At 46.6% G+C, this 27,447-nt stretch overlaps 1 protein-coding gene across 2 annotated transcripts in view; it reads left to right on the plus strand.

The window, feature by feature from the left end:
* tbc1d22a (TBC1 domain family, member 22a) overlaps window positions 1-27,447 on the plus strand; it is a 162,329-nt gene that overhangs the window by 81,404 nt on the left and 53,478 nt on the right. For both annotated transcript variants that reach the window (XM_055906168.1, XM_055906167.1), the window contains exon 11: window positions 15,688-15,763. In XM_055906168.1, the coding sequence (XP_055762143.1) occupies window positions 15,688-15,763 (76 nt within the window). The remainder of the gene's footprint in view (window positions 1-15,687; window positions 15,764-27,447) is intronic.

Below are 27,447 nucleotides of genomic sequence, written 5' to 3' on the forward strand. Positions count from 1 at the left end.
ATGTGTGGGGTTGCTTCTCAGCCAAGGGAGTGGGCTCACTCACAATTTTGCCTAAGAACACAGCCATGAATAAAGAATTGTGCCAACACATCCAAAGAGAGCAACTTCTCCCAACCATCCAGGAACCGTTTGGTGACGAACAATGCCTTTTCCAGCATGATGGAGCACCTTGCCATAAGGCAAAAGTGATAACTAAGTGGCTCGGGGAACAAAACATCGATATTTTGGGTCCATGGCCAGGAATCTCCCCAGACCTTAATCCCATTGAGAACTTGTGGTCAATCCTCAAGAGGCGGATGGACAAACAAAAAGCCACATATTCTGACAAACTCCAAGCATTGATTATGCAAGAATGGGCAGCCGTCTGTCAGGATGTGGCCCAGAAGTTAATTGACAGCATGCCAGGGCGGATTGCAGAGGTCTTGAAAAAGGAGGGTCAACAGTGCAAATATTGACTTTTTGCATCAACTTCATGTAATTGTCAATAAAAGCCTTTGACACTTATGAAATGCTTGTAATTATACTTCAGTATTCCATAGTAACATCTGACTAAAATATCTAAGGACACTGAGGCAGCAGACCATGTGAAAATGTATATTTGTATGATTCTCAAAACCTTTGGCTACGACTATATATATATATATATATATATATATATATATATATATATATATATATATATATATATATATATATATATATATCTATATATATATATATATATATATCTATATATATATCTATATATATATATATATATATATATATATATATATATCTATATATATATATATCTATATATATATATATATATATATATAGATATATATATATATATATATATCTATATATATATATATCTATATATATATATATATATATATAGATATATATATATATATATAGATATATATATATATAGATATATATATATATAGATATAGATAGGCAGGAGCACCAAATGTCATTTTTGGTGAGTTTAGACATTTACAAGCGAATGTGAACAAGAGACATTGCAAATGAACAAGGTTTTGACGTATACTTTTCTGAATGAAGAATATTACTGGCTCTGGAGCATCATGCTGCGTCTGTGTGGAGTCTGGAGTCGCTAGGGCATTGGCCTGCCTGCTCTGCTTGGAGAGGGGGGGGGGGGGGTCTGAAAACGGAGAGGAGAAAAAAACGCAAGGAAATCAAGATAGCAGTGGCAGCTATCCAGATAACTCATCCAGTGGGCTTTGATTCCTGAAACACGGCAGAAAGCTAACACAATATGATGCTCCTTCACCTTATTAATTCAGCCACTTACTCAGATAACGTGACCCCCTAATTTTAACTTGCTAGGTAATGCAGAATTATGTGTTTTTCATGCAGGAAAGAAAGATAAAACGCAAAAATAAATATCTTTCTGCTTTTTAAAAATTCTACCTCGTGCTTCAGTTGCGCTTCACTAGGATGAGAATTCGTGCACGAACCGACGTTCTACCAGCAGATAGCGCTCTGACTGATGTCTAGCTAATATTCTCCAGTACTTTTCATGGTGTAGCCAGACCACTTTTCTCCGGGTAATATGCAAGATGAACTTCACTTTAAACAAAACATTAGGAAATGTATCTGGCTACCTTCTTTGATAAATATTACAAATAGGATGGCCATGCATCATTTTTGCAAATAAGGACCATGCTTTTTCATCATAAAGTCATTAACTTGTGTGGCTGCCAGCCAAATAACGTTGGGCTTCTGTTGTCATCTGATGAAAGTGAAGCTATTTTCTGCCGAATGTGTAACTCTAATGCATTTTCTGTGAAGGAATAGTTGCATGCCCCTGATCACTCTATTGAAACAAAAAAAACACTGTTGACACAACTCCTGTCAATACACAGCTGAACTCACCTTCTCCTCCTTTCTCCCATTGTGCTATTTACAAATAAACGTGACTGGCTCAACAGGGGAACTAAGGTAAGCTTCATAATGTCAAGTTATGTTGCAGGTGAACTGAAGAACCTGACTTCTTTATCTCCTAATGTATTGCTAAACGTCCCTTTTTCAGGACCCTGTCTTTCAAAGATATTTCGTAAAAATCCAAATAACTTCACAGATATTCATTGTAAAGGGTTTTTAAACACTGTTTACCATGCTTGTTCAATGACCCATAAACAATTAATGAACATGCACCTGTGGAAAGGTGGGTAAGACACTAACAGCCGATAGGCAATTAAGGTCACAGTTATGAAAACTTAGGACACTAAAGAGGCCTTTCTACTGACTCTGGAAAAACACCAAAAGAAAGATGCTCAGGGTCCCTGCTCATCTGCGGGAACGTGCCTTAGGCATGCTGCAAGCAGGCATGAGGACTGCAGATGTGACCAGGGCAATAAATTCCAATGGTTGTACTGTGAGACGCTTAAGACAGCGCTACAGGGAGACAGAACGGACAGCTGATCGTCCTCGCAGTGGCAGACCACTTGTAACAACACTTGCACAGGATCGGTACATCTGAACATCATACCTGCGGGACAGTTACAGGATGACAACAGCAACTGCCCGAGTTAAACCAGGAACGCACAATCCCTCCATCAGTGCTCAGACTGTCCTCAATAGGCTGAGAGAGGCTGGACTGAGGGCTTGTAGGCCTGTTTTAAGGCAGGTCCTCACCAGACATCACCGGCAACAACGTCGGCTATGGGCACAAACCAACCGTTGCTGGATCAGACAGGACTGGCAAAAAGTGCTCTTCACTGACGAGTATCGGTTTTGTCTCACCAGGAGTGATGGTCGGATTTGCGTTGATCGTCGAAGGAATGAGCGTTATACCGAGGCCTGTACGCTAGAGCGTGATCGATTTGGTAGAGGGTCCTGCATGGTTTGGGGCGGTGTGTCACAGCATCATTGGACTGATTTTGTTGTCATTGCAGGCAATCTCAATGCTGTGCATTACGGGGAAGACATCCTCCTCCCTCATGTGGTACCCTTCCTGCAGGCTCATCCATGACATGACCCTCCGGCATGACAATGTCACCAGCCATACTGCTCGTTCTGTGCATGATTTCCTGCAAGACAGGAATGTCAGTGTTCTGCACTGGCCAGCGAAGAGCCCGGATCTCAATCCCATTGAGCACGTCTGGGACCTGTTGGATCGGAAGGTGAGGGCTAGGGCCAATCCCCCCCAGAAATGTCAGGGAACTTGCAGGTGACTTGGTGGAAGAGTAGAGTAACATCTCACAGCAAGAACTGGCAAATCTGGTGCAGTCCATGAGGAGGAGATGCACTGCAGTACTTAATGCAACTGGTGGCAACACCAGATACTGACTGTTACTTTTGATTTTGACTCCCCCCTTTGTTCAGGGACACATTATTCAATTTCTGTTAGTCACATGACTGTGGAACTTGTTCAGTTTTTGTCTCAGTGTTTGAATCTTGTTATGTTCGTCCAAATATTTACACATGTTAAGTTTGCTGAAAATAGTCGCAGTTGACAGTGAGAGGACGTTTCTTTTTTTGCTGAGTTTATTTGCTTAGAAAGTAGCTACAAACATGAAAAAGTATTGAAAAACGTCACTAACCATACAATCACTTTAAATAAAAAATCTAATCCAATTTTATTTGTTACTTGTGCCGAATACAACGTGTGACCTTACTATGACATGCTTACTTACAATCCCTTAACCAACAGTGCAGTTTTAAGAAAATAGAGTCCAAAAAATATTTACTAAATGAGACTGACTAACATTAATAGGGACCCACGGCCGGTAATTTGACCATGTTAAATTTAGATAGCTGGCCGCTAAACTATACTGAACAAAAATATAAACGCAACATGCAACAATTTCAAAGATTTTACTTAGTTCAAGTTCATATATGGAAATCAGTCAATTGAAATAAATTTGTTAGGCTATAATCTAAGCATCTGTTACGTTACAAATACCTTAAAAAAAATAGGTGCGTGGATCAGAAAACCAGTCATTATCTGGTGTGACTACCACTTGCCTCATGCAGCGCGACACATCTCCTTCACATGTAGTTGATCAGGCTATTGATTGTGGCCTATGGAATGTCCCACTCCTCTTCAATGGATTTACGAAGTTGCATGATATAGGCGGGAACTGGAACACGCTGTCGTACACGTTGATCCAGAGCATCCCAAACATGCTCAATGGGTGACATGTTTGGTGGGTATGCAGGCCATGGAACAAATGGGACATTTTCAGCTTCCAGGAATTGTGTACAGATCCTTGCGACATGTGTTGTCATGCTGAAAGATGAGGTAATGGTGAATGATGAATGGCGCGACAATGGGCCTCAGGTTCTCGTCACGGTATCTCTTTGCATTCAAATTGCCATCGATAAAATGCAATTGTGTTCGTTGTCGGTAGCTTATGTCTGCCCATACCATAACCCCACCGCCACCGTGGGGCATTCTGTTCACAACGTTGAACCAGCAAACCGCTCGCCCACATGACTCCATACACACTTTCTGCCCGATACAGTTGAAGCCGGGATTCATCTGTGAAGAGCACACTTCTCCAGTGTTCAAGTAGCCATCGATGGTGAGCATTTTTCCGCACGTTGGTTATGAAGCCGAGCTGCAGTCAGGTCAAGACCCTGGTGAGGATGACAAGCAGGCAGATGAGCTTCCGTGAGATGGTTTCTGACAGTTTGTGCAGAAATTATTTTTAGGTGCAAACCCGCAGTTTCATCAGCTGTCCAGTTGACTGGTCTCAGACGATCCCACAGGTGAAGAATCAGGATGTGGAGGTCCTGGGCTGTTGTGGTTACACGTTGGGAGGGGGTTTATGGTAGAGACATGAACATAACATTCTCTGGCAACAGTTCAGACCCCGACTGGTGGGAATTGATCCGAGAGCCTTCAAAAGGCGGGCTGCGGGCCGCCAGTTGCCCATCCCTGACGTAGGTAGATGGCTGGATTAAGAGCAAGGTTTGTGTATTGTCTGTCTCACAAGCAACTGGAGAGACCACACACACACACTTGACTTTCTGCTGTTTTAGCTGTGAGCTAGGGTCCCTGCTGTGGGAGGCTGGTGCCGCCTGCTGGTGCCGCCTGCTGGTGCAGTCAGTGTTGAGGTGATGTAGTGAGAGTTAGTGGGTTTCTATCCTGGTATTACTCCTCTGGGATGTTTAAACAGGACCATGACTCATAGCTTCTGCCCGGTTCAGCTTTCTCCTGTGTGTTATGGTGTGCCTCTGTGTGGGGGTGGCTGTGGTTGGAGCCCAGGGCTGGGTAATGCCAGTCTCTGTTTGGGGGAATATCTCACCCTTGCGCAGCCCTGCCAATTAGATGCATTCATCTGTGCCCAGGAGGGAGGAGGGGAGAGAGGGAGGAGAGCCAGGGACAGAGGGAATAGAATGAGAGTTGAGGGAGAGCCAGGGAAAGCAAGGCTCCAGACGAGCATTTTCAGTTGGTGGCACCAATCCATAATTTGGTCGCACCAATTTTGCTTCGAGGCGTCACATGATAGAAGAAAATTGTAGCGTCTTAATAAGTTAGTACTTTGTTAAAAAGTGTAATAGACTACTAAGATGGTATTCAGTTTAAAGGTCGACCGATTAATCGGAATGGCCGATTTAATTAGGGCCGATTTCAAGTTTTCATAACAATCGGAAATCGGTATTTTTGGACACCGATCTGGACGATTTGAATTTTTTTACACCTTTATTTAATCTTTATTTAACTAGGCAAGTCAGTTAAGAACACATTCTTATTTTCAATGACGGCCTAGGAACGGTGGGTTAACTGCCTCGTTCAGGGGCAGAACGACAGATTTTCACCTTGTCAGCTCGAGGGATTCAATCTTGCAACCTTACAGTTAACTAGTCCAACGCTCTAACCACCTGATTACATTGCACTCCACGAGGAGCCTGCCTGTTACGCGAATGCAGTAAGCCAAGGTAAGTTGCTAGCTAGCATTAAACTTATCTTTTAAAAAACAATCAATCAATCATAATCTCCAGTTAACTACACATGGTTGATGATATTACTACTGTATCTAGCGTGTCCTTCGTTGCATATAATCGATGCGGTGCGTATCGTTGCTCCAATGTGTACCTAACCATAAACATCAATGCCTTCCTTAAAATCAATACACAGACGTATATATTTTTAAACCTGCATATTTAGCTAAAAGAAATCCAGGTTAGCAGGCAATATTAACCAGGTGAAATTGTGTCACTTCTCTTGCGTTCATTGCACGCAAGAGTCAGTGTATATGCAACAGTTTGGGCTGCCTAAGTTGCCAGAATTCTACGTAATTATGACATAACATTGAAGGTTGTGCAATGTAACAGGAATATTTAGACTTATGGATGCCACCTATTAGATAAAATAGGGAACGGTTCCGTATTTCACTGAAAGAATAAACGTCTTGTTTTCGAGACGATAGTTTCCGGATTCGACCATATTAATGACCTAAGGCTCGTATTTCTGTGTGTTATTATGTTATAACTAAGTCTATGATTTGAAAGAGCAGTCTGACTGAGCGGTGGTAGGCAGCGGCAGGCTCGTAAGCATTCATTCAAACAGCACTTTCCTGCGTTTTGCCAGCAGCTCTTCGTTGTGCGTCAAGCATTGCTCTGTTTATGACTTCAAGCCTATCAACTCCCGAGATTAGGCTGGTGTAACTGATGTGAAATGGCTAGCTAGTTAGCGGGGTGCGCGCTAATAGTGTTTCAAACGCCACTCGCTCTGAGACTTGGAGTAGTTGTTCCCCTTGCTCTGCATGGGTAACGCTGCTTCGAGGGTGGCTGTTGTCGATGTGTTCCTGGTTCGAGCCCAGGTAGGATCGAGGAGAGGGACGGAAGCTATACTGTTACACTAGCAATACTAAAGTGCCTATAAGAACATCCAATAGTCAAAGGTTAATGAAATACAGATGGTATAGAGAGAAATAGTCCTATAACTCCTATAATAACTACAACCTAAAACTTCTTACCTGGGAATATTGAAGACTCATGTTAAAAGGAACCACCAGCTTTCATATGTTCTCATGTTCTGAGCAAGGAACTGAAACGTTAGCTTTCTTACATTGCACATATTGCACTTTTACTTTCTTCTCCAACACTTTGTTTTTGCATTATTTAAACCAAATTGAACATGTTTAATTATTTATTTGAGGCTAAATTGATTTTATTGATGTATTATATTAAGTTAAAATAAGTGTTCATTCAGTATTGCTGTAATTGTCATTATTACAAATACATTAAAAAAATTGCCCGATTAATCGGTATCGTCTTTTTTGGTCCTCCAATAATCGGTATCGGTATCGGTGTTGAAAAATCATAATCGGTCAACCTCTAATTCAGTTGTACATTTATATATATTCACATTAATTCTAATGTGCAACCTAATCCAGTGATTGTCATGCATTGTGGATAGACAATTAGGCTGTTACAGTATATTTAGAGTCATTTTAACAGTAAAATGTAAGTAGCCATGTATACACTAGTAGCCATGTATTAGCCTAAAAGTTCATGTAATCGCCATAAACCGTTGCAGTTGTAGCCTACCGCCCAGTGAGGCCTATGCAATCGCAATGGCCAATGCGCATTTCTCTCGCTCTGTAACTCAAAGCCATATCAAATGTCTTGGTTGTAAAATAGTTGCTATTGAGCTCAAAATTGAGAGTAGATTTTTTTTAAGTACAGAAACCTGAGAACCTCCTTAACGGTGACAACAGGAACGCTGGGTTTCCCCCGTTTATTGCATTTTAAAATGTTATACAATCAGAACCACTTTTTCCTGGGTAAGGAGAGAGTAGCTCGCTCAACACAGCAGCAGGACCCAGCGAAAAAGGTACAGGGGCAGGCAGACATTTTCAATACAAGAATCATGAGGATAATTTACCTTTCTGTTGAACCAAATCATTGTTTTAGCCTCCTAGTGTAAAAATGTGTGTCAACATTTTTCTTGCACAAGCAAGTCAAAGGGTCGCTAAATGTGACTAAATGTGACTGACCGGCTCAAATCGATCTTGTGTAGCAACATTTGAAATGGTGATTTTTACATTGGATAATAGTAGACTCAGAGCTACAGAATGGTTTATCATCAAATCGAAGTTTATTTGTCATGTGCGCCGAATACAACAGGTGTAGACCTTACAGTGAAAAGCTTACTTACAGATTCTAACCAATAGTGCAAAAAAGGTATTAGGTGAACAATAGGTAAGTAAAGAAATAAAACAATAGTAAAAAGACAGGCTATATACAGTAGCGAGGCTATATACAGTAGAGAGGCTACATACAGACACCGGTTAGTCGGGCTGATTGAGGTAGTATGTACATGTAGATATGGTTAAAGTGACTATGCATATATGATGAACAGAGAGTAGCAGTGGTGTAAGAGAGGGGTTGGTGGGTGGTGGGACACAATGCAGATAGTCCGGTTAGCCAATGTGCGGGTGCACTGGTTGGTCGTTCCAATTGAGGTCGTATGTACATGAATGTATAGTTAGTGACTTTGCATATATGATAAACAGAGAGTAGCAGCAGCGTGAACGAGGGGTTGGGGGGGGGGGGCACACAATGCAAATAGTCCGGCTATCGTACACTACAGTTGAGGAACAATGGGAAAGTAATTTTGCTAAACTTGTAAATTCACTTTTGAGAAAATGACCTTGGAATGTTTTGGTACTACTGTACTGTTGGATAGCCCTTCTATGTCTACACCCATTCAGCGTCATTCACACCCTCTTAAGCTTTAGCCCCACCCGTCTCTTTAAGGATTGATCTTAATGTATTAACAACAGCAGTCAAGCACCCAAGCTAACTTGCTAGCTACTTCCAGACATCTAAGTGAGAGGGAACAGCTCTCTGAACATTGCCCGCCCTAGCAGAGCTGTTATGTTATCCAGAGCGTTGGTGACTGCAACTGTGCTGTCTGATTGTCCGTTCATAAATTCCCGAGCGTTTCGCGTTCAGAGCGCACACCGGACGCTCTGGCCGACGAGTTTACTGATGTTTACTGACAAGGCCATATTCACCAGGTTTTGAGCATTCGTAAATTCATCAGTTATTCTGCGCTCTCTGGCACACTCAGCTAACTAGGTCAACAATGAACCATAATCCCAACTCGTGATGTCACTTCCACTGCTTTGAAAACTCCTCCAGAACGTGGAGAGCAACACTTCTGCAGTTTTAATACACAATAAAACATTTTTTTTTAAATACCTCGTTAGACAGGATTACCTAGACATACTGACCAGTTCAAATAGACAGAAGCGTGCTATATATTGCAGACCAATCCAAACTTATCTCTCGGGCATGTCCAGCCCACTCATTATCTCAGCCAATCATGGCTAGCGGGAAGGTTGTTCTTTATTACTTTGGCTAAACCAGCTAGACTCGTAATTTAACACTTTTATTCCTACTTCCTAATTTAAGGCACATGAAAGTTCACATGTTCCAGAAGGCATTGATGCCAAATAAACACATTTTGATTTGAGCCCTGGAGAGAGGAGAATGAAACAATGGGGGTGTAAAGGAGAAACATTGGAAGGGATACTCAGGCAGAGGGAGGGTGACAGGCAGGCAGTGGGGAGACATGGAGAGGGAGGCGGGAGAGACTGGAAGAATGGAATGAGACTGGGAGGGAGGGATGGGGACCTGGGGAGGCAGGGGGAAGAGGGAGTTATTCTGTCCGACTACGGCTCTCTCCCCTACCTTTTTATTGACAGCTGGATGCCTCTTTTGTAGCTCTGCGAAGTACTCAATCACAAGGCTGATAGAGAGGCCCGGCACTCTTATTCTCCTTGTTTCTGACACACACACACACACAACGCCGGCACTCACGCTCTCGCTCTATTCATTCCTTTCTCTGACACATCCAACACATACTCAAACTATAAGACCCCCAATTCACATGCGCATTTAAGTGCCTCGCAGACCCTGTTAAAATATGCCAGAGCACTCCCAATCAATGAGTCCTAGAATTAAAGAGGCAGGGGAATGTAGGGGGGAGGAGAGGACAGGTTCTCAGTGTGAGGGAAATGTTTCTCCGATAAGCCCATGATTGCTGATTGTTCCCTCACAGTGAGGAGCCAGCTTATCCCTGAACACACACACACACACACACACACACACACACACACACACACACACACACACACACACACACACACACACACACACACACACACACACACACACACACACACACACACACACACACACACACACACACACACACACACACACACACACACACAGAGCCATCCGCCAGTAAGCAGAGGGAGAGATAGATGGAGAGCATGTTGGAGGTGCTTCAATAGGGCTTTGTCCTCCTCAACACGCCCCCCTGTGTGTTTGTATGGGTGTGTGTGTACAGCCCGGTGTTCAGCAGGTCCATTGTGACTCAGGGTTATCTGCAGCTGTCATCTCTGTAACAGACTCCTCCAGTGACAGACAGACAGGCACACTTTCTCCTTGTTGTCCTCTGTTGTTGTTCACTTTGTTGATTGGCGCCGACACACACAATAAATAGCCTCGGTCATCAAAGATTGTGTCCTACATTGTTTGGCCATGAACAGAATAGACAGGGGAAGAAATGGCAGCCCTGAGAACATCATTGGCCTTGCATCGATCGTGAGATTCTTGTCATTCCTGGGATGAAAAGGGGGAATAGTTGTGATTGTTGGTGAGGGCAGAGACGTGACAGAGACAGACAGTGGCCCGATGGCTCAGTTTCTAGGTGAGAATAACAGAACAGCGAGAAAAGAAAAGAGAGAAGAACAAAGTGTGGAATGTGGCGATGTCCTGCCATTGCCTCAGAGGATCAACGCTAGAGTCAAATACTTTATCACAGGCCGTCTAGAGCTGTGGCTTTGTGGAGAGATGGGGAGCGAGAAAGGGAGGGAGAGAGAGGAAGAAGGAGGGATAGAGAGAGAGGGGGCAGGAAGGAGAGGTAGAGGTGGGGCGAGAAGCAGATATGAGAGACAGCATCACACAGTGTTCATACTGACCTCTGTCAGTCTAGATCACAGGGTGTCATCTGAGTGCTATAGGTCAGGTTAAGTGAACCATAACACTTGCACTGTGGCCTCACTCCCTTCTTCTCTAGTGCTCTGCAGTAGGCCAGGTGTTAAGCATGCTTAGCCTCAGGGTTGGGTAGGTTACTTTCTAAATAGTGTTAGGGTAGGTTACACGTTACAGTTACAAGTTACCTGTCCTCAATTGTAATCAGTAAATTATCTTTTGGATTACCCACACTCGGTAATGTAATCTGATTACTTTTAGATTACATTCCCCTTAAGAGGCATTAGAAGAAGACAAAAAATAATATTACTGATTTGAACATCTATTGCAGGAAAAATCAGTGTTTAGAGTTTACGTAGCTGGCCATAAATGGATGTTGCATTTTACTTTACGGGTTGGTTTTGTAGGCTTCTACTAACCCATTGCTTTATTCTACAAATAATAATACAATCCGGCCATTTCTTTACATTATAAACCAAAGTCAGATTTCCAGTCGTTCCAATTAATTGAATACCTGTTGGTCTTCAAGAATAGGACTTGGAAATATGGAATTATAGATTAGCCCAATTTTTTCCCTGAGCATATCCCAAAAACTAAGGACTTATTAGCCTACTCTGTTCTTAATGATTTTGTTGTCATGGAGGACTGATTTGGGCTCATTGCTTTGAGTTGAAAAGTAAATGCGGCTCTCGGGAATGTAGCATGCTTTGAGCACTGCCGAAAAGGGTTATATACAGTACACGTGGAAAAGGAATGCCGTAGGGTGCATTTGCCAAATGGCTATTGTTGACCTTTTTGTTGGTGACACTTTGATGTCGGGATAATTTGCAGATGTTGAAGAGTTTGAGAATGTGTCCGTAAGGGCAAAAAATACCCCCCCCCCCCTCCCTATTCACGACTCCCTGCACGGAGCAGCGTTGCCCAGTGGACCAGAGAGAGAGGTACAGTAGCTAGTTCATTAAAGCAAGGGATCTTAAAGCTGATGTAATTATCGGTGCCTGTGGGCTCTGGGTTTGTCTTAATGTATGCTTCAAACTGGCCAACTCTCATAATTGCATTTAGGCCCAGAGAAAGAGGGAAGGAGGGAGAGCAGTAACCTGGGAGACCAGCTGTGCCTGGGCAGCATATTATGGTCTGTTGACCTGAGGACATGGCTACTGCACGTGTGCAGATGGAGCCAGAAAGTCTCAATCCCTACCCTCTCTAATAAAGCCCGTCAAACCAGATATGATCTCACTGTATTGAACTGAGGGGTTCAGAACACTCACTGGTCCGGTCCTGGAGCTCCACTATAGGAGAATGGACTGACTCCTGTTGATTGGACTTGGATGAGGAGTAGAGGTAACACTCGGGAGCGAGGATGGCTGAAAATGCCTTGACCCCGGTACTGCTGTGTACTTCTGAATCCATGTCAGCCGTTGAAATATCCGTTCTCTGCGTCAGCCTCCGCCGAATCCTTGTCATATTCGGCATAGTGTATTATTTTCTGGAAGTAGCTGCTTATAGCTGGGCTGTACAGTAGCACTGGGAGGTCACAGGGAAGGGAGAGGTGATGGTAGGCCAAGGTTTCTCCCTCTCGCTCCCCCTCTGTCAGCAGTGTGTTGTATCCAGAGCCACTCCTGTATTCATGACCACAACACTCAGGCACCAGAACGTTCACTGCAGGATGCACAGTTGAGCCTGAAGGTCGGGCAGCAATTGTTTATCGGTTAATGTCTCTCGCTCCCTCTGTCGCTCTCTCTCCCTCTGTCGCTCTGTGTCTTGCTCGCCCCCTGTGTCTCGCTCGCCCACTGTGTCTCGCTCGCCCCCTGTGTCTCGCTCGCCCACCGTGTCTCGCTCGCCCACCGTGTCTCGCTCGCCCACCGTGTCTCGCTCGCCCACCGTGTCTCGCTCGCCCACCGTGTCTCGCTCGCCCACCGTGTCTCGCTCGCCCACCGTGTCTCGCTCGCCCACCGTGTCTCGCTCGCCCCCCGTGTCTCGCTCGCCCCCCGTGTCTCGCTCGCCCCCCGTGTCTCGCTCGCCCCCCGTGTCTCGCTCGCCCCCCGTGTCTCGCTCGCCCCCCGTGTCTCGCTCGCCCCCCGTGTCTCGCTCGCCCCCCGTGTCTCGCTCGCCCCCCGTGTCTCGCTCGCCCCCCGTGTCTCGCTCGCCCCCCGTGTCTCGCTCGCCCCCCGTGTCTCGCTCGCCCCCCGTGTCTCGCTCGCCCCCCGTGTCTCGCTCGCCCCCCGTGTCTCGCTCGCCCCCCGTGTCTCGCTCGCCCCCCGTGTCTCGCTCGCCCCCCGTGTCTCGCTCGCCCCCCGTGTCTCGCTCGCCCCCCGTGTCTCGCTCGCCCCCCGTGTCTCGCTCGCCCCCCGTGTCTCGCTCGCCCCCTGTGTCTCGCTCGCCCCCTGTGTCTCGCTCGCCCCCTGTGTCTCGCTCGCCCCCTGTGTCTCGCTCGCCCCCTGTGTCTCGCTCGCCCCCTGTGTCTCGCTCGCCCCCTGTGTCTCGCTCGCCCCCTGTGTCTCGCTCGCCCCCTGTGTCTCGCTCGCCCCCTGTGTCTCGGTCGCCCCCTGTGTCTCGCTCGCCCCCTGTGTCTCGCTCGCCCCCTGTGTCTCGCTCGCCCCCTGTGTCTCGCTCGCCCCCTGTGTCTCGCTCGCCCCCCTGTGTCTCGCTCGCCCCCCTGTGTCTCGCTCGCCCCCCTGTGTCTCGCTCGCCCCCCTGTGTCTCGCTCGCCCCCCTGTGTCTCGCTCGCCCCTGTGTCTCGCTCCCCCCTGTGTCTCGCTCCCCCGCTCGCTCGCTATCTCCCTCGCTCGCTATCTCCCTCGCTCGCTATCTCGCTCGCTCTCTCCCTCGCTCGCTCCCCTCTCGCTCGCTCCCCTCTCGCTCGCTCCCCTCCCGCTCGCTCCCCTCCCGCTCGCTCTCTCCCTCGCTCGCTCTCTCCCTCGCTCGCTCTCTCCCTCGCTCGCTCTCTCCCTCGCTCGCTCTCTCCCTCGCTCGCTCTCTCCCTCGCTCGCTCTCTCCCTCGCTCGCTCTCTCCCTCGCTCGCTCTCTCCCTCGCTCGCTCTCTCCCTCGCTCGCTCTCTCCCTCGCTCGCTCTCTCCCTCGCTCTCTCCCTCGCTCGCTCTCTCCCTCGCTCGCTCTCTCCCTCGCTCGCTCTCTCCCTCGCTCGCTCTCTCCCTCGCTCGCTCTCTCGCTCGCTCGCTCTCTCGCTCTCTCCCTCGCTCTCTCCCTCGCTCTCTCCCTCGCTCTCTCCCTCGCTCTCTCCCTCGCTCTCTCCCTCGCTCTCTCCCTCGCTCTCTCCCTCGCTCTCTCCCTCGCTCTCTCCCTCGCTCTCTCCCTCGCTCTCTCCCTTCCTCCCTCCCTCCCTCCCTCCCTCCCTCCCTCGCTCGCTCTCCCTCGCTCGCTCTCCCTCGCTCGCTCTCCCTCGCTCGCTCTCTCCCTCGCTCGCTCTCTCCCTCGCTCGCTCTCTCGCTCGCTCTCTCGCTCTCTCTCTCTCTCGCTCCCCCTCCCTCGCTCTGTTTCGCTCCCCCTCCCTCTGTCGCTCCCTCTCGCTCCCTCTCTCTCTCTCTCTCACCTTGTCCTTGCAGCTCTCTCTACAAGTGCAACACATCAGCAGCATAGCCACACTCCCTCCTAGTACTTCCCATGGCTCCGAATGCAGTCACGCAGACACACATACACACGTTTGTAATAACTTAAACTTAGAGACTCAGCCTATGATTGAATCATTTATAGTTTCGTAAATGCAGGCTAGATCCAAGGCCTGTTGTGAGGTTGTTGCTTTTCGTCCCCGAAGGCCGTAATCAAATAAGAACTGATTCTATTACTTAAATGTACATTAGGATTAAAAACTGAGCTTGTCTGCAAATGTCAAATGAACGTGACTCGCTCCACTATGTAAAGTCCACGTCCAATGGCAGTTTGTACGTTAGGACAAACCTCAAACAAAAGAGACTTTTCAATTTCCAATTACTGTTCGCCTATGGTGTTAGCAGACCCATAAGCACTCTCTAAATGGAGTTCTTTAAAGCTGATCTTACACGTGCCCCTTTAGATGGATACCCTCTTCACTATGCTATAAGGAGACATCACTACCTCTTCAAGACCTGTCATCCAATCATACTGTGACTAAAGGGGACATTGCATGTATAATGGTCTCACTACTTAGAGGAACTGAACATACATTCTAGTCCCAAAACAGTCAAATGTAGTAATGAGGAGGATGATAGTGGATGAGAAATCCATGAGTTCAGTCCCTCTTCAAGCCCTGCTGCTGATATTTGCATTTAGTCTGTAAATGTTGCGTTTAATCTCCTGTCTGCTTGTGTTTAGTGGTTGAGAGGACAGCGCACCTCCTGATTTCTCACCTTCTCTCTGTGTCTCTGTGTGTGACCTCCCTTTCTCTTCGAAATGACCACGGGGCGGTCACGAGCTGTGGTTGCTAGTTGCTCACCCTTGAATGAGACTGTGTGTCAGTGTCCCTCAGCTGGTATGCACAGTTGTTTGTTCCGCTGTCGTCATTACTATTCCTCACACAAATCCTCTTTTTCTTTGCTGAAGTAGATGAGCGTTTTTGAAGCAGCAGTTTGAGACGACAAACTTGTCTCTGTTTTTAAGTCAAATGGATAATTGTGCGGCCGCGATCATAAGTCAGGCCTCACCTTGCTGTGAAATTCATGTCTCTCTCTCTCTCTCGCTCTCTCGCTTCTTCTCTTTCTCTTTCTTATCAAGGACAACTACACATTTGCCCAGCCGGGGATCCAAAGGAATGTCAAGGCTCTGGAGAAGTTGGTCAGCAGGATCGATGGTGAGCTTCGTCTCCTCCCTCTCTCTCTCTCCTGTCCTCTCCCATGGTCCTCTCGCTCTCTCTCTCCTGTCCTCTCCCATGGTCCTCTCGCTCTCTCTCTCCTGTCCTCCTGTGATCCTATCCCTCTCTCTCTCTCCTGTGATCCTATCCATCTCTCTCTCTCCTGTCCTCTCGCTCTCTCTCTCTCCTGTCCTCTCGCTCTCTCTCTCCTGTCCTCTCCCATGGTCCTATCCCTCTCGCTCTCTCTCTCCTGTCCTCCTGTGATCCTATCCCTCTCTCTGTCTCCTGTCTTCTCCTGTGATCCTATCTCTCTCTCTCTCTCTCTCTCTCTCTCTCTCTCTCTCTCTCTCTCTCTCTCTCTCTCTCTCTCTCTATCTATCTCTCTCTCTCTCTCTCTCTCTCTCTCCCCCCCCCGTGGTCCTATCCCTCTCTCTCCCTCTCTCCTGTCCTCTCCTGTGGTCCTATCCCTCTCTCCTGTCCTCTCCTGTGGTCCTATCCCTCTCTCTCCCTCTCTCCTGTCCTCTCCTGTGGTCCTATCCCTCTCTCTCCCTCTCTCCTGTCCTCTCCTGTGGTCCTATCCCTCTCTCTCCCTCTCTCCTGTCCTCTCCTGTGGTCCTATCCCTCTCTCTCCCTCTCTCCTGTCTTCTTCTGTAGTCCTTTCCCTCTCTCTCCCTCTCTCCTGTCTTCTCCTGTAGTCCTTTCCCTCTCTCTCCCCTGTCTTCTCCTGTGGTCCTTTCGCTCTCTCTCCCTCTCTCCTGTCCTCTCCTGTGGTCCTTTCTCTCGCTCTCTCGCTCTCTCGCTCTCTCTCTCTCTCGCTCTTGTCCTCTCGCTCTTGTCCTCTCGCTCTTGTCCTCTCGCTCTTTCTGTGTGGTTTCCGGAAGGGAAATCCTGTCTCTGAGCACAACTCTGTGTCCTATCTCTCTCTCTTTGTCCATCTGTCTGTATGTCTCTCTTCCTGTCAGAGTGATGATTAGTCTGTCCGAGTGATCGCGGGCACACACACACACACACCCTGACTGCTGTGTGTCATCCCCAATCATTGGCGGGTCAGTGTGGCCTTTAACAGAACGGCGGCTGGCTGGCGTCTGGTCCGCCGGGGGGAAGCAGGAGCCACCAGAGCATGAGCTCCTCTCATTACTTTAAATGACAGAGGTGTAATCAGAATTCACTGGCCATCATCTCCTCCCGCCATCTCTTCACAGAGCAGGGTAAGGCTAGGGTGGAGGGAGACTGGTCCCTGCACAGCACAAAGCCAGACCAGGACTGGACCTCGACTCAGATCTAGTCCTGTACGTTCTTTACATTTGAGAGGTATAATCAAGATTTAGTGGACTTCTTACAGGACAGAGACAGAGCCCTTCACTGCATACAGTCAGCCCAGTTCTAGACCCAGATTCAACACGAGCCCGAGCGCTATACCCTACTGCCAGATCCAGCCCATGCCCCATCTGTATACCCCAGCCTCAGACCCAGGCATTTGTATTCCAAAACGGTCTTATTTTTTCTGCCTTTCTGATGTCTATATTTAACAACCAAATTTATGCAGGGAGGGAAATTGAGTTGGTCTTTTTGGACAAGATAAATGTCTTTAGGTCGCAGGTTAGATTTACTCTCTCTGGAGTGAGAAAGAGACTGTTCTTAAACAGAGATTGAACTTTACCAGTCCTCCTTGAGAACTTCAGTTCTTTCTCTCTCACTTTATCATTTTGAGTTTCCGGCGTTGTGTTGCCATCTCCGCTCCACTTGATCCTACAGCACACGTCTACTTTAAATGTCCTGTAAGTACTTCAGCAATAAGAATAAGAAAGAATCAAAAATACATGTTTTTCTGATACACCTCGGCTTTCAGCCAATCAGCATTCAGGGCTCAAACCACTTAGTTTCTAATGATAAATGAACCATACTTTGCAAGGTATATACATTTTACTACTGTGAAATTAGCCTAGCGGTTAAGAGCGTTTGGCCAGTAACCAAAAGGTTGCTGGTTCGAATCCCCGAGCCGACTAGATAAACAAATCTGCCGACGTGCCCTTGAGCAAGGCACTTAACCCTAGCTGCTCCTGTACGTCTCTCTAGATAAGAACATCTGATAAATGACTACCATGTATTTGTAATATTTTTTCCCCAATTGTAACATATCGCTCATTAACTCAACACACAGCTCTTTAAAGGTTTGAACCCTATAGACACGCGTACACTTATACACACTTATACACACTCTTATACTTTTCTCTGCTACCGCACGCAAGCGGTACCGGAGCGCGAAGTCTGGTACCGAAAGGCTCCTCAACAGTTTTTAGCCCCCAAGCGATAAGACTGCTGAACAATTAATAGAATCGCCACCGGACTATTTACGTTGACCCCTCCACCCTTTTTGTACACGGCTGCTACTCACGGTTTATTATCTATGCATCGTCACTTCACCCCTATCTACATGTACAAATTACCTCGACTAACCTGTACCCCCAACCCCCCCCCCCCCGCCCTGTTTGTACACTGCTGCTACTCACTGTTTATTATCTATGCATCGTCACTTCACCCCTATCTACATGTACAAATTACCTCGACTAACCTGTACCCCCAACCCCCCCCCCCCCCCCCCCGCCCTGTTTGTACACTGCTGCTACTCACTGTTTATTATCTATGCATCGTCACTTCACCCCTATCTACATGTACAAATGACCTCGACTAACCTGTACCCCCGCACACTGACTCGGTATCCCCTGTCTACAGCTTCGTTTTTCTTATTGTGTTTCTTTTTCTTATTATTTTTAACTTTAATTTATTTGGTAAATATCTTCTTAACTCTTCTTGAACTGCGTTGCTGGTTAAGGGTTTGTAAGTAAACATTTCACGGTAAGGTCTACACCTGTTGTATTCGGTGCATGTGACAAATACAGTTTGATTTACACACACACACACACACACACACACACACACACACACACACACACACACACACACACACACACACACACACACACACACACACACACACACACACACACACACACACACACACACACACACACACACGTCTCCATATAGGTTTGAATCAACACTATATGCAAAATCTGTAGTTTCTGCACTCATTGTAATTAGAGAGAAAAGTTTTCTCCCGGGAATGAGTCTCTTACCTTCTAAGAATCCCTATGTGTTAATTAATCTGTCATTAAAATGGCACCCTATTCTCTATATAGTGCAACACTTTTGACCAGAGCCCTAATGATGCCCCCTATGGATCCTGGTCAAAAGTAGCACACTAAATAGGGAATAGCGTGCCGTTTGGGACGAAGGCAATGTGTTCATTGACTGTGGTTAAATACTTCTGATGCCCGCATAATAATGTCCATGCTTTGTCATTCAAATGTTTCTCATTAACATTAGGCTCTAATGGTGTTCTCTCTGTCCTCGTCATGAATACCCGAACAGAAGCCCTTATCAAATGGTTCCTTTGTTGCATAGTCTTGTTCTTGACCAACCTTCACATTGTTAGACTCCAGAGTCCCACTCTTGTCACATTGAACTGTATTTATCTCTAATGGGGGGGGGGGGGGGGGGGGGGGGGGGGGGGGGGGGGGGGGGGGGGGGGGGGCTGGCTAAATGTCTTGCGCCTCACATTCAAATGAGATGTTGAAGTAGGGGAGAATGCTGCTGAGAGAGTGAGAGTCAATGAAATAGAACAATTGATATTTGACAAGGCTGTGGTGCTGGAGTTGTTTGAAAGGGTTGGGGAGAGGAGAGCAAAGAGAGAGAGAGACAGTCTTAGGGTGAACACCTCTCCTGTTGTGTGATGGTTTGATTGGGTCTCTTGTCAGGGGAATGTGTTGTGTCATTTTGTTCTGCTTTCATGTCAGTATGTTGTCTCCTGCAGCAGACTAATGATAGAGACCGAGGGGAAGTGCACAACACAGGGAGAGTAAAAAACCGACAGACAGAGAGAGCATAATTGAGAGGGGAGAGAAATGAGTTTTAAGACTTGTCTTCCTCTCGAAATCCTCTGTTGGCTTGTGTCAGACCTGCGTTCAAATACTATTTAGGGTATTTTAATTACTTTCAAATACTAGTATTTGAATATGGGTATGTATTAGGACATACATTTGGAAAGGATTGGGCATGTATTTGAAAATACTCAAATACATAGTATTTATACAAATATTTAAATACTTTCATTTCACATTTGTTTTAACCTCTTTTCAACAGGGAGTCATACTGTCTTTCTCAGATGAGCCCTGCATAAAACATACATACAGTTGAAGTCGGAAGTTTACATACACACTCAAAAATAGTTACCAGAATATAGATTTCAGTAGAAAATCACAATGTCAAACAATTACTCCGATCAGAATTGGATCAGGCACAGCAGGCAGTGCAGTGCATAAGTTTACATTCTAAATAAATTGCATTTACATTCTGAGTAAATTGCCTATATTCCTATTTGCTGTTACACATTTGTATAAATAAGTTATATTTATACAAAGCAAGAGAACAATGTAGAGAGAGCTAAGAGCCTCACCAAAGCAGCACAAAATATCCGGTCAGAAAATCTCATTTTGATATGAATATGACTTGGCCTATTAAGCCACTCTTTCAATTTAATCAATGCTAGATTTCTCCTGCCACCCTTTTTCACGATCAAGCAATGAATGAATCTAACAGAGTTCTAGGGTATCTCAAAGTTTTGTTGTTTTTGAATAACCCCAAAACATGGAAGGCGTATGGTAATAATGAGAGAGAGAGAAGAAACCATAGCAATATATAAAAATCAAATGAGAAATTTGAACAAACCTTCTAGTTGAGAAAAGCATTATAAGACAGAAATGATGCATGCGAGGCCCCCCAAAAAAATCTTTGCCATTGCGAACCAAAAGCCTAATCCTACTAATTTAAATATCATTTAAAAAGCATTAAGACAAATTCAAGTTATGAAGACTATTTTCCTGAACAATTATTGTGTTTAATGCCCTAAAGTTGCAGCTTTTAAATGGGAATAATTCTGAAAGTCGGAGTCTACGCTGTTCTCGTTCACAGATTTATTTAGAATGACAAATATTTTAGGCCACAAGAAGTCAAATTGAGCAAAACGATACCAAGATTGAAAAATCCAACAAGCAAGTCAAAAACTTCGGTTACAGCTGAGGACAGAGAGAGATTTTCTGAAAATAAAAATGGAATCAAATCGTTTGTACGTTATTTTTGGATGGCCGCTCTGGAGGGAGAACATCGTCTATGGCAGGAGTGTCAAACATTCCATGGAGGGCCTAGTGTCTGCTGGTTTTTGTTTTTTCCTTTCAGTTAAGACCTAGACAACCAGGTGAGGGGAGTTCCTTACTAATCAGTGACCTTAATTCATCAATCAAGTATAACGGACGAGCCAAAACCCGCAGGCACTCGGCCCTCCGCGGAACGAGTTTGACACGTGGTCTATGGACAAGCGCAGAAAATCACATCCCTCCTATGTACCTCACTCATTTTCACTCACTCTTTTGGCCGATGGTGTTACGGACCTTTTTTTTTGTTATGCGACTTTAGCTTTCGGAAAAAGTCAAAAAAAGATGTCCTACTTGTCCAAGGACAAGTGGCGAAAAAAGTTCAATGTCAAGCCCTGGTTGTTGAAATGAAAACAGATTTACGAGAAGTTGACTGCTCTTCCAAGGAGCCAATACGCTGGACTGACTGCCCAGGGACAATAAAAAAATCAAATCAAAATCAAATACGAAGCCTGCTGAGATTAAAAGTGTGAGTATGTACATGGATGTGTTTGTGTGTGAGCATGAGTTGGATGTGGATTGATTTCCCACCTCTGCGTAACTAGATCCATTAGGGCTGTTCCAAGGGAGATGTAAAACAGCACCACTCTGCCAGCTCTCCGCTAGCTGATTAAACCTGACACAAGACATGGCTCCAAGGGGGTCGTTTTGGGATAATAGCGCAGTGTAACAACAGTCCTACAAAAACCCCAGAGTGACTTAAAAATAACCACCTGACCACCATTCGACACTCAAATGTACATCTTGAAAAGAGGAAACCTTTCAGAGAGCAGAGAACAGCCGGGTACAAGAAAGACTGAAGAGAGAAAAAGGGGGAACAGAAAGGTAGAGGGCAGGGAGCCAGTGGAGAAAAGGGAAGAGGAGAAAGCATCAGACGCAACAAGCTGTGGCGAAGAGAGAGATCAGTAGCCTTGCTACGTTCCCTTCCTTCAGAGACACATAGCAGCCTTAGTCTCTGCCTCGTGGTACACCAGCCAGGTTGTATTTGATCCTATCGACCACTGCGTAGTGTTTCCCCCACCACACTCACGGATGTGACAAGGTGTGTGTTAGCCAGGGCTGGAGGTGTACCACTGAGGGATGGCCTGCCCAGATTGGTGCTTCTTGGTGGCCCGGGGCCCTGATGTTCAGACATGCTCCTGAAGCACACCTCTGGCTCTCCTCTGGCTCCTCAGCCATATGGCTCTGCTCTGCTCTGTCAGGTGACAGAAAGAAAGGAGCTAGCTTAGCGCCACAGGGACATGACAGAACCCGACCAGCCTGCCAGCCCTGCCTGACATAACGTCTGTTTGCACGGGGGAGAGACTGGACGCGACAGAGCAAGATGGGAGGGAGGAAGGAGGGCGTGGAGGGGGTGTGTGAGAGAGAGAGACCTAAACTGTCCCTGACTCGTGATGCCGTCAGCCGTGAACTTGAGCAAAGACACATTGCGGTCATGCAGCTGAATAGCCACATCATGCTGGAACAACAACCACAATACCTGCTCAGACTGTACGCTATATGAAGAGGTATTCTCTAATTACCCCTGTGATTATGTTAGATACTAATGGTGCTGCATTTATTGGGCTTTTCAAGGTGCTTTACGTGTTAACGGTGTAATGGCGAACTCACCTTGCATTGTCCTTTGCGGTGATGCTGATAGATACAATTGCTGATCAAATGTGTGATGTTATGAGAAACTGATCTCCACCTGATGATGATGATGATACAGAAACGGATCTGTATTGTTGTGTTATACGGACTTACACCAGCGTCTTGTATTACCTGGTACCTTAGCTGATACAGTCCATTTGACCACCAGGCACTGAGAGGAGAGGAGGGAAGGGGTGAGGAGAGGAGGGGGGAGTCATGCTGATCTCACCCCAGTGTCTGATTGCATTAATGCTTCGTCCCGTCCTACCCTGTGACTCGTCTGCTCTGTCAGCGGCTCAGGTCCGTCCTTCAGTCTCTCCCTGCCTGCCCTTCAGCCCAGACACTGCCAGCTCACCTGCCTTTATCTCCCTCAAACAGAGAGCACAGGAGAGAGAGCAGAGTAGAGCGAGTAGAGCGAAAAGCACAGACACTGAGCAGGGAAAGCGAGAGCAGAGGGAGACGGGATAAAGAGAGAACAGAGGGGAATATAGAGAGCGAGAGAGCACAGCCCTGCCTGGACCCTCCACCACCCCTCACTTGCCTCTCAAATCGACAGGGGTGGAGAGAGAGAACAGTTTAGAACTCTCCTATTTCTCTGCCTCTGTGTAGAGCTAGGTCCATACAGCACAGTAACCTATATAGCAGAGAGCGTAGTCTAGGCTCTCTGACCACACCCTGCACAATTTAGCAGAGGAGTGAACGTTCAACCTCCAATAGGGCCTGATATATCCCTGACGAATCACTAACACATTTTGTTGAACGACCCCCCCCCCCCCCCCCTCGGGTCAAAACAACCACCCTGGTTCTTTTAATACAGGGGTAGGCGACCCTGGTGCTGCAGTGCCACAGGGACTCCCATATTTTTGATTTCACTGACCTGGAAGACCAGGTGTGTTGAATTTAGGCAATCACTGAACTGATCAGTTAGCTCAAATGGTCAGGTGTGGCGCCTAGTTGGAACAACATCCTACACTCCCTGCGTCACTCCAGGAACAGGGTTGCCTAGCCCTGCGCTACGATAATCAGGTCTCTGTCTACAGTACCATCTCATCTGTACAGCTCCGAGCAGAGAGGCAGTGGGAGCCAATGGGTCCTGTCCTCCTGTAGCAGTTCCTTGCTTCCTCTAGCTCTGTTATTACAGGCCTGTGTTATTACGGGGGAGGAGAAGTGGAAGGGTGGAGGGCTACCCTCTGTACCCTCTTATTGAATATCTGACTTTGTACTATATTATTCCGTTCCGGCTTCCACGGAATATTTCAAAGAATGTTCACTTGAGTTCAGATGGTATAGCTGAACTTCTACTTTGTGCGCCCGCTTGAGGCAGCGGAGTATTTTTGAGATCATACGATTAGCTCGGATTCTGTAATGTGTTAGAGGTCATTCAGGCTCGGTATATCCAAGGGCAGCGAGTTGTATGATAGTCGATACGCCAGGATGATGGGACGACAGCTGGAATGAAAGACATGTTGATCTGTTTCTGTAATAGCCTGGCTGACGCGTCAGGGTACGGGTTTGACAAGAACATCGCGTGCCATTCAGACATTCATTCCTGTGTGCGTGTGCAGCACATCTAAAATACAGGCTACAGTGTCTAGAGTAATAGTTTTAAGCTGAAGAGGGTATAGGGTTGTAACTGAATATGAAGAGTACATTTTTCACCTCTGACTGAGACCGGGGTTGCATGTTAGCCTAACCGTGTGTGGGACTGTGCGTGCTTCCTTCCTTCTTTCCTTCGTCCGTGTGTGTGTTGGAAAGCCAGAGTGGTCCCTCATCTCCTCTTTGTCCTCCCTTCTCTCTCAGGGCCTAATCTCCTCTCCACACAACACGGCAGGAGTAATACACATCTCTCCATCCTCTCCTCCTTTGTGTGGGGCTGTGTTTCTCTGAAAGACAGAGGCTGATGTGAGACTACTGCAGCAGTGGGTATCAGATCACACACAAAGACCCCCCCCCCCCCCCCCACCACATTGATCTCCATGTGTCCTCCTCTTTCTCTGTTCCATTCCTGTTTCCTTTCCCCTTCTCTCTCCGGGCTTTGTTTACGTTTGACCGACCGATGCCGGACACGGCAGCTCGTCTCCTTTCCTCTCTCTCCGCTCTCTAGAAATACACTCCCCGTGGATGCATGGATGGCCCGGGCGGTGTGGAGCTTTCGAAAGGAGTCGATGCCAATGTGTTCACTCGCTATAGCTTTAGAAATCAGTCAGTCGATGCCGACGTGTTCACTCACCGTGCGGTAGCTGCTTTAGGGTCACTGCTGTCTGTCATTAGCTGCCTGACTGGGCTGTCGTGGTGGTCGAGCTCACATGTTTTGTGCTTTTTAAGAACAGGGTTGATGGATGACTGTTGATTTTAGATGTGTTTGACAAGCGAGGAGTTTGTCAAGAGTAGGAAGATGGCGTCCTCGCCTGCCAGTGTATAATGGAAGATATGTACTAATGGGATTTGTCTATACGAGGCAAGAACTATCTGCATTTGTAATCCTATTTCTAAGCAGAGTCCTGTGACTTTCCCCCCCCCCCCCCCCCATGTTGCCCTGCTCCGTTGCGGCCCACACCACCACCATATCTCCCAGGCCCTTTAAACAGAACCTGGTATGGAGATGAGTGCGTTTACAATTCAAATGAACGCGCTGAGGCGGTAGTGCACAGGGTGTGCTCTAGATAAATGAGGAGGGGGAAACGGTCACCTTCAATCCAGGAGAGTGGGACGGGAGCGAAACCTGGTTTCAGCCAAAAGGGGAGGTAGTTTCTCATGCATTTAGCCTACCGCAGCTAACGATATCCTTTTATAGTCACTTTTCATTTTCTACTTGAGTTGATGTTACAGGTGACATTGGTCAGTGAGTGAGACACCGTTTTCCAGAAGTGTTGGGAAATGCAGACCGCTATGGAGGTTTCCGTCCAGTAGTTATGATGGGCTGCTAAATCAGTCGGACCGTTAGGCTGTTGAGTGGTAGTGTAGCGTGAGATGACTCTTGTGGTGAAGGTGTGTGTGTGTGTGTGTTAGAGCTGGGCAATTTGGACAAAAATCCGTATCGCAATACATTCCCTGAATTGATAGGATAAACGGAACGATACTTAAAATGTGCACCACATTTAATGAATAGATTTATTATCCTTTAAACTACTGCTGCTAGTAGGATGGTTGTAGCCATCGGTTGTCCCGGTAACAATCACCCATATCACCAAGCGTATTTCATTTCAAGGCTACTTATCGTAATGAACGGTATCAGCTAAATGCTTGCGATAACTGATCGGTATGGTCGGCGTCGAAAACCTTTGGTTTATCGTCCCAGCGCTAGTGTGTGTCTGACTGATTCGGACATGGGACACCAGGTGAGTTAACTCTAGCCACTCAGTTCTGATCTGGTTAGCTCTTCCTAACCTATTGATCTTCTCTCTGAGGCCCCGGGATTCCCCCCTTTTTGACTCTGTACCTAATCCAGAGCAGTCTCCAGTCTGTGAAACTCTTCACCTCTCTACCCCTGGCTGCCCCTGCTCCCCTCATTATGATTAATTGAATCCCCTCCACTCAGGAGCCCAAGAGGCAGAACCGTCGCCGGGTGCTTTTAGCAACAAACGGGAGCGTCGCTCTAATTAGCGACGCCGTATTAAACCATAGCCCCGTCTTCTTATCGTGACACTACAGCGTGTCATTTCTACCGTCACGCTAACGTTCACCGGAAGCTACAATCTATCTGCAATATTAAAGCTGATCTAGCCCCTAAAAAGAGAAAGAAAACGATGTTTCTCTCTCTCCACAAGGTTTGGAAATGTTTCCTCTGATCTCTCTCTCTCGCTCTCTGTTCTGTGTGAATACAGAATGCATTCAGGGTTCATCAGCATGGATATTGCTCTAAAGGTGAATTTATTTATGCAAACGAAGGAGAGAAACCGCACGGTTTCTGCACTCTGAATCATGTACCTGTAAGACTCCCATGGTTCGATTGTTGAGGCAGAAGTATGAATAGAATTGTAAAAAAAGAAGTTGACTAGTGTATCTGTGAAGAGAATAATTGTCTTTTTCCTTTGTTTGAAGATGTTAGACTCTACTATTATCCCGTGTGTGTGACTGCGCGTGCATGCATGTGTGTGTGACTCTGCGTGCGTGCCTGTATCTTTCGCTCTCTCTCTCTCTCTCTCTCTTAAGTGTGCATGTGATTACATGTCCATTGCTGAGCTTCATGGTGATCTGACATCACGTCTCTGCTGTGAGGATTTAACCCGCAGTCACCCCTCTGTTCTCTCTCCCTCTCCTCTGAGCTCCTCTCATCTCCTCTAGACCTCTCAATCCACCTGCACACAACCTATTGATTCACACAGGCCCATAGAGCTTGGCTTTCCTCTATCGTCTTAGCAGCACTTTGCACATTGCTATGTCGTTTACCACAAAATCAACTCAAATATGCATTCATTCATTGGCATCGACGAATGATATTTGTTTGTTGTGCTTTGAAGCGTTTTGGAGGTGAGAGTATGAAGAAGGAGTTCTTCATAGCTGGATTCTACTTTGTTGATGGACACGAGTCCCTGGTCGATGGTTTAGCATGTAGATCATGGTCCTCGGTGCTGTAGCCCTGTGTGTGATGGAAGTGGTGCATGATGAATGACGTGTCCCTGCTGACAAATGCGATCCCTAGGAGCACAGAGAGAAGGAACTGATAGCCTAGCATACAGGCAGAGTCACACGCAACTGTCATCCTGGGATATAGAGTACACACACACACACGCACGAGTATACGATGTACAGTTTTTGCTGACGCTAAGAAGGCGTGTTGTG

Source organism: Salvelinus fontinalis, chromosome 39 (assembly GCF_029448725.1).
Source record: "Salvelinus fontinalis isolate EN_2023a chromosome 39, ASM2944872v1, whole genome shotgun sequence".
Lineage (NCBI taxonomy): Eukaryota > Metazoa > Chordata > Actinopteri > Salmoniformes > Salmonidae > Salvelinus > Salvelinus fontinalis.